Source organism: Elaeis guineensis, chromosome 3 (genome assembly GCF_000442705.2).
Source record: "Elaeis guineensis isolate ETL-2024a chromosome 3, EG11, whole genome shotgun sequence".
NCBI lineage: Eukaryota > Viridiplantae > Streptophyta > Magnoliopsida > Arecales > Arecaceae > Elaeis > Elaeis guineensis.
Window position 1 is genome coordinate 106,527,142 of NC_025995.2, and position 10,193 is coordinate 106,537,334.

The 10,193-nt window shown below is 36.7% G+C and overlaps 1 protein-coding gene across 2 annotated transcripts; it reads left to right on the forward strand.

Moving 5' to 3' along the window:
* Positions 1–1,144: 1,144 nt before the first annotated feature.
* On the forward strand, positions 1,145–9,027 carry LOC105041152 (uncharacterized). 2 transcript variants are annotated; one of them, XM_010917995.4, is made up of 3 exons: positions 1,145–1,566; positions 5,256–5,335; positions 7,741–9,027. In XM_010917995.4, exon 3 carries the CDS (start codon positions 7,769–7,771, stop codon positions 8,630–8,632), a length of 864 nt encoding a protein of 287 aa, XP_010916297.1. In that variant the 5' UTR covers positions 1,145–1,566; positions 5,256–5,335; positions 7,741–7,768; the 3' UTR covers positions 8,633–9,027. The 2 variants fall into 2 exon arrangements, with proteins under 2 accessions (XP_010916297.1, XP_010916296.1); XM_010917994.4 differs by having other exon boundaries at positions 1,146–1,566; positions 7,707–9,027.
* The last annotated feature ends 1,166 nt before the right edge of the window (positions 9,028–10,193 follow it).

Genomic DNA, 10,193 nt, shown 5'->3' on the forward strand with positions numbered 1-10,193 from the left:
ATCATATTCAACTTCCGAATCCATATTAGAAATTTTATAGGATTATAACCATAAATACATGCTTCAGTACATATCATGCATTGGACAGCTCAAATAATTCATAAAAATAACTAGAACCTGCTAGCAAAATGGGTGCTCCCAAACATTTTTCCATGCAATGGATCACGGTGAGATACTCCTTGAATATTATTTATACGAGGTAATCAATGATTGATAGGGGTGCAAATGAATTGGGCGGATCAGATTATGGATGATCCTGATCCAATATTAGATCTAGATCGAATTCAATAGAGAATCTAATTGGACGGACACATGATCAAATTTTTCAATCTAACAGGTCATTGAGATCGGATCGGACCAATGAATAATTTGGTTTCAACTCGAAAAATTCGAGTCCAAATCGGATTTGAGCCGAATATGGCCGATTATGTTTTAATTAACATACAATCAAATATTATTAACTATAAAAAATAAATAATAAATAATATTATTTTCAAAATAAATTAAGATTTAAAAATAATTTTAAATCTATCTTTATGTTAAAAAAATTATTTATATAAATCTTAAATCATAATTTAAAAGCTGAAACAGGTTCGAGTTCAATGATATATTAGATTTGGATTGGATTGGATCTAAATTCAGTAAATTTAGATTCAATTTAAAAAATAAAATAAATTTAATTTTAAAATCTGACTTGATCCTACGAATCTTTTAAAATGATCCAGGTTGGATCTCAAGGACCGGGCCAGCTTCGTTCCATCAACTATCTCCTCTTTTATAATTGAATAAGATAAATAATTTATCAGAGTAAAAATGTTCATCAATTATGAGAGAACAGTTATATATAGAAATAGTATATTTTGTTATATGTACGCGGAAAATGTTTTGCCCTAAAACAATTTTCTAGCAAGAGTTTTTTATGCTTTTGGGGAAAATTTCCCAGCCATATAAGGTTATTGAAGCTTGAACTTTTGCCAACGGAGAACCTTGGAACTCTCATTCGGACACCCCCAAAATGAAATAAGAGTAGCACAAAGCAAGGAAAAGTAGAGCCACACACGTATCACATTATATCTCCCAAACAAATTATTTTTCTTTTTCTAAAAAGAAGAAATACCCGATACTTCTTCGGTGCTGGCTATGCCGCTACCCTCTCCCCCTTTGGCGGCTGCGACGACCGATCCCTGCTCCCTTCCAACCTTTTCGCGTTCTCTTTCTTGAAATAAAAAGCGAAGCAGTAGAGGAGAAGAGATGGTTGCGGTCGCCCAGTCTTCCCCTCCACGTCCTCTGCTCCGCCTCCTGCCTCATGCCCCCTCCCTCATGTCTCCTCTCCCCCTCCCCCGCCTCCGCCCACCATCGGTCTGGACGGCAGAAATCCAACGGTGGATAATAGTCTCCACACGACTCGACAGTATGTACAGACTAACACCGTATATACGCGTCACTCTATAAATATGGGCTCGCCGAGCGTGCGATCCCTCTCTCGCACGCTATATCTTCTTTTCTGCAGACGCGTCCTCGCCGCCTCCGCCCCTCCTGTCTTCTGCTGCCTTTTTCGTCCGTCTGGTAAGATCTTAGGGCTTTAATTGCTTTTCCCCGTAATATTCTTTTTCTTTTGATCGAGGGCCATGTAGATCTCAGATCCCTCTTTCTCTTTCCTTCTTTTTCCATTTTTTAGGGGTTTTTTTTTTGCTTGGATGTCATTGATTTTTGATTTCGTTTGTTTTCTTGTGGTGAAATCTGGATCCTGGAATTTAGGTTGTTTTGCGCTGGATCTTGCCCTTCTTTAGGGTTTTGTTGGCGGAATTTGGGGTTTAGGGTTTTGGCGTCGATGTCGTGGGGCTTCTTTAGGGTTTTGTCGTTATTTCAACTGGTTCTTCTCCTCATATTGAACTGGAACCATGATTTTTAGGGGTTTCCCCCTCTTTTCTCTGGATATGTGCTTTTAGGCTTGAATCTTAGATCGTATTGCCTTTTTCTCTGCTGTATTCCAATTTTTTGTTTCTTCTAAGGGTTTTTTTTTCATAAAGCTATGTTGCCTGAGCGAGATCTCTTGGTTCTTGCATCTTCACCAGTTCAGATTTTGGACGACGGTGAAAGTTTGAATGATGATATTTTTTATGGTAGTGTAATGTGTTTCATTCCACCTAATTGGTTTTAATTTCCAATAATTAGTATTGCTTTGATGATAAGCCTATCTTTTTATTGTATTTCTTGGTTTGTAATTATAAATTTTGTTCTACATTCTCTCATATCAAATGCGTGGAGAGTAAAGAAACTTTCTTGTTTGGTTTTAAGCAACTTTGAATTGGTGTATTTGGTCCTGGCATAAGGTGATTTTTGTTTATTGTATTTAATCATGATGTGGCAATTTTGTGTCCTGCTGATCGTTGTTTGCGGTGAGAGTGTTTGACCTCCAACATTTTATTGTTGACATTCCTCTGCAGGACTATCCTTATTTTTCATTCTTTTGGTGTATCCTGATTTTATTCTGAAGTGCCTGAAAATTATGGCATCATCATTAACTTCTTAGGTCAGACTACGATCACACTAGTGATGCTTTTATACTGCAGCAGCATATAGACATTTTCATGCTGGCAGAATGAACTGCATAATTTTTTTTAATAATCTCCCAGCAGTATGAGCATAATTTTTTTTACTAATCTCCCAGCAGTATGATCTGGCGACCAACTAGTGCTTACAAGATATATGCTGTTGATACATTAACAGTTAGAGCAAATTATGAGCATCAATTCTTGGGGATCTTTGGAACATGTCTTTTTTGGTGTGGTCCATAAGTTGTCAATGCTTGCCTCTACAGAGGGTTCTAAGTTGATTTTTTGATTAATCTGTAATTGTTTTATATCGTGGATCTTGGGGAATTGATATAATAGTACTGTAGTCCAAGATCCTCGCTCTTTTCAGTTGAAAGTATGTTTAAAAGCTAGACTGGTTCTTTAAGTTATTTCTGCTGGTTGCTTTTCTTATTTATTATATCTTTTCTCTAGGAGAAAATTTGGAGTGAATGTGGTTCCTATTAGTCAAGCTTGGTAAGGCTGCTTCTGAGCTGGCAAGTTCCAAGCAAGCATCAGAAAAGAAATCCTCCCATAAACATCTCGTTATTGATGTTGTTGAAGGTTAAGTTAGACTAAGTTGTTAATCCAAATTGCAAGCTTAATAAAAGACCAACAAATACTTTTCACATTCATGATTATATATCCATCTACATCTGATAAAAAAGGGTAGACCATTGCATGAGGCTCCCGCCAATGTAGAACTAGTAGAGAGTTAGATTTATGCAGCCTTATCCCTGCATGCAGGTTTCTATATGTTGTAATTGTGACACTAAGGTTTTAATGAAGCAACCTTACTGTTGTGCCAAGGCTCTCCCTCGCGTGCGTGTGTGTATGCATGCGTGCATGCATGCAGGTTTTAATGAAGCAACCTTATTGGTGCACCACGGCTCTCCCTCATGTGTATACATACATACGTACATATACATATGTGTGTATGTATATGTACACACGCACGTACACACACACATATGTACATATACATTTGTATGCATGTACACACACACACATACACGCAATTATTAAATGTTTAAATTCTCATTGTGTAATTTGCTTAATTTGCCTTTTTATATTTCTGATTTTGCATTTTTTTTTGTTCGACATATTTTATTGTATTTTGCAATTGGTCTTTTGTTAGTTCTGTATTTTGTACTTTTATTTGTGTTTTGTATTTTTTTTCATCTAACTTGTTTCATTGTACGTATGTATGTACATACATATACATATGAATGTATGTACACACACGCATGCGCGCGCATACACACACATGTTTACATATACATATGTATGTATGCACACACACACACAATTATTTAATTTTTAAATTCTCGTTCTGTAATTTGCTTAATTTGCCTTTTTATATTTCTGATTTTGCTTTTTTTTTTATTTGACATATTTTATTGTATTTTGCAATTGGTCTTTTGCTAGTTCTGTATTTTGTACTTTTATTTGTGTTTTGTATTTTTTATTTAACTTGTTTCATTATTTGCACATGCAGCTGCGCTTTCGGCTTTGTACCTTCTGTTTTATGTTTTCATGCTTGTTTTAATTTTGTTCTCCTGTTTGTTGTCTTATAAATTAATTAACCTCAAGTTTTATGTTTTTTATATTTTGATTGGCATTTCTTTTTTCTTTTTCAGCAGATCTGTTGTAAGTGCTGTGTTTTTTTTAATTTCTATATTTAAAAGTTTTAGAATCTATTTGGTTTAGGGTTTTAGGGTTTTTAGGGTTTAGGGTTTAGTTTCTAGTTAATTCTATAGAGGTGGAATCACCTAATATTTAGATATGCTGATTTTTATTTCTTGCTCTCTTTTTGATGATGCTTCTTAAGTTATGTATGATTATGCATAAGAGCCAATGCACCCTTGGCTGAAGCTTGTGGGTCCTAAGATGTGACTAGAATTTGATAACAAGAATGCAGGCAGCATTGTATTGAATAATAGGTACGAGTATATTCTCACACTTGGATCAAAATTCATTCTAACTTAAATTTAGTCATAAACAGCAATAAGAAGGCGTTTATCTGTCTAATATGAATTCAAGCCTCATGAAGGTATGATTAGGTTGAATTTTTGAGGTCCTTGAAAGGTGCTTTTTTCTATGGATGTCCTTCTTTTTAAAGATTGTAGGTTGAGGAGGTACAATATAGAAGTCTTGCTTTAGAAGGAAAGTGGCAATGATATGATAAGTTGTGAACCTCATCTTAAACTCAAACATCTGTAATTTTTTCTTCTTTTTTTGGGAACAGGTCTTGTGTAGTTTGCAGTCGCACAGATAGCGGAGCACCTACCACTGTATAACTATGTCTTGCCTAGTCATTCTTTACGTATTGGATTGTCAATGGCATTTATGTAATGATTTGAGCCTTTTGAGTTAAAGGCACGGTGATTTAGCTTCTTCATAACATACATTTTGTGATTGTGGTGTCTGACTTATATATAGATGAGATGTAATTAAGCAGTTCCTTATTTCTTTTATGACCTTATTATGAATTTAAACTGCCAAAAACAACCCCCTCCTTTCCCCCCTTTTCTCAGCAACTGCCTTTTCAGCCTCTATTGTGGTGGAAGTTTGGTTGTCCTTTCTTTTTGCATCAGTTTTCTCCCATTCATATTTTTAAAAATATCATTTTAGATTTAATCATGGTGATTATTGACTTCAAATTTTCTTTTCCTTTCTCAGCTTCCAATTGGAAAGGAGATAAGATTCCTTCTTGTTGATTTAAGGTGTTTGAGCCTGTTTTCCCGAAGCCTTTGCATAAGGTAAGAATGTTGATCACGTGGTTCTTCCTCTTGTTTTTCATTCTTAACATTGCAATCTTTTGGTTGTATTTTCTTTTTTATATTATAATGATCCAAACAAACCCATCATTATTATTGACAAGTTGAACACAATGGACTCCAACCACATTAATTCTTAGTGATCGAGAGTTTTCATGGGAGAGTACCAACCTTTACAGAAGCATCATACAACATGTTTATTCTATAGGATATGCAGAATTATCTTATACATAAAAATCAACCTTGACTACAAGAACTGAGCCTGAACATTGGTAAGTGACATGTACAGGGACCAAGGAAATCAACAAATCTGCCACTTAAAAGAAAGCTGAGATTAATATGTAGGATTATTTCTGAACCACTTTATTTTAATTTCTCCATTCTGCTTGTCTATACAATTGAAATGTTGCAAAAAGCTCACCTGTGCATTAAACTTAAGGAAAATTTCTTTAGAAAACATTCCAAGTGCTTTAATAGATGGGCACAGTTTGTGGGCGGTCAAGGGACCATGTAGCACATATGCAGGTGGATATATGATTAGTTTTTTTTTTTCAATATAAATTAATATTGGATACAACAAAATGACTGCTGATTTACCACTTTATAGCTAAATAATAGCAATGTTTAATGACAATAATAGCTAACAATTGATAAATATTAATGTTAACTTTATTAATATTGGTAACTTTATTAATATTGATAAATAATGTCAATGTTTAATGACAATAACAGCTAACAATTGGTGTTTACTACTTTACACGTAATAGTTTGTCATGATAGCACAAGTAATAAACATTATTAATATCAACATCCAGTCCAACTCATATTTAGTAGCACAATGCTAGGTGGACTGCCTTTTTTGGCCTTCATGGCTATGGCTGGAAATGGTAACTGTGTATAGGTAATTTGGTTTGGTCAAGGGATGATATCTGCATATGCGGCTACATATGCAGCCATATGCACTGCATTTTAGAACCATGAATATGCTCTAGAGTAGCTTAGGAGAACTAGAAGCAGAAGAACCAGTGCTGCCATATTTTTTTTAATTAAAGAGGGAGGGTTCTCATCACCTGGATTAAACATAGAACTTTTCACCTAATTTTGTTAATGTCAACATAAATTTTTGTTTTTTAGGAGTTGGGGACAAACATTCACATGGTCACACATGTGTGGGAAGGGCTAAAACAGCTGGTCCAGTTCCTTACTGTGTTAGATGCTAGGCAGTAAGTTCATGTCATTTGATTGTCCAACCCTTAGAATTGTAGGCATCACCATATTTTGGTGGTCAATCTACACTCTTCTCCGGCTTCCAATACTCCTGGCATTCCAGACTTAAAATCTTTTTGGTTATATGATCTAGCGGGCATTACATTATACTTGGTGGAAAATGCTGAGTTTTGAGCAATTGAGTCTTCCTTTATCTTACCCCTCCCACCTAACTCCTCTCCTACACTCATTTTCCACTGCAAATTGTCATTTTTCCACATCTTGGCATTGAAGATCTGTCCATTTACTCGGTTGGTAAATGACTTTTGGCAGACTATATGTGATGTTGCCTTGTTTTTCGTGTGCTTTGGAGGTGACTGGTTTCAGATTCTCGTGTGATATTGCCACATGTGATACCTTGTATCCATTAGTTAGTCTGCAGTAACTAGGATTGAAGATATCATCAACCGCTGTTAATTTTCCTATTAACATCTTTGGTGTCAGAAACCGCCTACCCGGACTTTTCTATGTAATAGATACATTATATATGTATGCATATGTTTGTGTATTGATTTCCTTCAACAGATGTTGGTGCGGTTGCTCTTTCTTCTTCTGAGTCGATTAGATAGGCTCAACTATCTCTGTAGCAAATTGATCTCTTCTTTCTATGTTGATGTTTACTTATGTTTGAGTGCCCACCTATCTCTATTTGTTGTGGATGAAATCCAGTTTTTGGGAGTGCCACTGCCACCAAAGAATATGTTTTTGCTTCATGAGAAAGGGAGTATGTGAGATAGAAAGAGCTAAGAAAATCGATTCCTATTTGAGGAGTGCATAACCGCATGAATAAGCTCACATCAACCCATCAATTTTGGATCCAATTTAGGATTTTGCTTCGGAGTACCGGGAAGGAATTGGAATGTAATAGTATTGATTTATATTCTTTTTGGTTAAATCAAACAAAATTGAGCAATTCTAATTCTGTAAGATTGAATAAATATTCGATTGACAATTTGGTATAATTGTTATGCTTGGCGTGTCTCTGTAGTTTTTCTTTATAGTTTATATATATGTATGTATGTATGTATTGGAACTTACGAATCATTGGATGCATGAAGAACTAACATTGATTTTTCTCTTTTGTGAGATGCACTTCCTTGCATCATCTCACCATTATGCAGGTGTCAAGTTGGACTTTTATAATATTAAATGGACAGCAAGAAGTTTTTGCAGTTGGTTGAAGAGAAGAAAAAGAGAATGCTGGAGAAGAGAGAAGCCCCCCTAAAATGGGAACAGAAGCTAGAATCTGCAGCCAAGGCAAAAGCTGATGTGGAAACAAAGGAGAGGAAGCTGAAGGCCATAAAGCACAAGAGGAAGATGGATTCAGCATCTGATTATGACAGTGATTCTGATGACAGTGACATTGACAGGAAGCACAGGAAGAAGAAGGCTCACAAAAAACACCGGAAACATGGTCATTCCGACTCCTCAGAAGACATCGGGAGGTGTAGACACAGATCAAAGAAAAGGAACACAAGCTCAAGTGATGAGAGCAGCAGTGATGGATACTATAGCGGGTCTGAGGAAGATCATCGGAGGAAGAGACGCTCCAAGAAGAGGAGGCATGGACATCATTCTTCAAGAACAGAGTCCAGCAGCTCAGGATCAAGTAGTGAAGATGAAGTCAGAGGAGTACGAAAGGGCCACTCTAGGCACCATAAGCGCCACCACAGATCAAATGATGAGGACTCAGCATCAGACTCTGAACAGAGGAAGACTCACTTGAAGCGGAATCACCATCATATATCAAGTACTGATGATTCTGTGTCAGATTCTGATGATCACAGGCATAATAGAAGGAGCCACTCTGTGGGGAAGTCATCAGATGATGACTGGGAGGAGGTTGGGAAGCAAAGAGATACCAAGAAGCCTCATCACAAGCACGAGCACCACCACCACCCTCGCCATCACAATCATCGCCATCATGATCATCATCGTAATTTGGTGGATTCAAATGGTAAACAGGGAGAGCATGAAAGAAAGCAATCTCCTGATGAAGGTGATAACAGTTGAAATTGATTTTAGTACCGACCGTCCATCATTCTTTTTGCTTGGAAATGATTAGATGCATGACGTGAAGGCTTGGAGTACCTACTAGTTCAAGGTGGGCAGGGATGACGAGACTTGATTTAGAATGTTGGTGATTTGGGCGTGTTCGCAGAACACAAGTGCATGAGTAAACTTGTTTGATTGTTTTTGGTGTCTGTTTTAGTTGGTGCTGCATGTCCGGAACTTTTATTGTTGCTTCTAACGAAACTTGGATAGCCTTGGATGACTCCATTCAAATTATGTTGTCTCAAATGTTTAATTTGGTTATTCTAGGCTGATACGGTTAGAACTAATCGACAGTTGCAGCTGTATTTAAGCGGAACTTCTCATTTTTAAAGTTGCGTAAGTTGCGTATGTAATCTTCTCTTATTGGCTTATATTGAACTTTAGTGGTAGTTAACTTGATTTCCAGTTTTGCAGGGCACCTGGCTTATGCCTCAACCGTGTCTTGGAATTTCTAATATTTTAATGTAAGATTCTGACATAGGGTGATCTCTTTGATGAAATGTTGTTCTGTGGATCCTTACGACGTTAGGATGAGAAAAAGGTTGTGTTTCATCGTTCTTAGAAAGGTTTTTAGCAGTTTATGCATCAGAAGGGGTTTTTGCAAGCAATTTTTTGGTGGCCTTGATGGCTGGATCTTTTGATTTTGTCGGATCTTAATCTGATACCGATTCGGTGACTTCGGGTTTTTTTGTTAGCTATAGCGCTCTTAGACATGTAAAGAAAGGGATTTTAATTAGAGCCTCTAATTAGACGAATAATGCATCACTGTGTCAACTATTGTTATTACAGAAACAAGCAGGGCGACTGGTAAAACCGGTCCTTGTTCAAACATTGTTCGTGTAATGCTGGGCTCATGCTGCATTTTGATTGGAAGGCCTGAAAAGAATGGTCGTGACGAATACTCCCATCAGGTAGGGAAGGTCCACGTGAACTAGGTACCAACAAATGTCACGAGTTAGACGTGAATAAGCATTTCATGCATCATGCTGCCGGAAAATGATATGCATTTTCTTCAAAATGATAGGGAAAAAGTTCATTTGCTAACCAGAACTCACATATTCAACTTTTTGTCGAGACCTCTGAGCATCTGAATGACAGGATTTAGAGCGCACCCAGATTTTATCAGATTTAAATCATGATGTTTTTCTAATGATCTCCTTTTCTTTACCCTTTTGTGAATTATAACCCTTGTGTTTTTGCGTTTGGAGTTCAGGAGTGATCAAACGGTATTCAGTGATCAAATGGGCATCCTAAGAACTCCCAGCTACAAATACTGGAAAGCATGCTCCAACCATATGTTAGATGCCTGTACCAAGGTCATTCTATATCCCTTGGTCAATTAGATCATCTCACACATCTGGAGTCCTAGAACACTGATCAGAATGTTTGATAGCTGTCATTACCTCCTTTATTTCATATATTCTTCATCAAGCTCAGGTTCAAAAATTCAACCAAAGATGTAAAGCAGGCCAACTTCAAGGCAATTTCCAACTTCTCATGGGGTAAATTTAAGAATAAT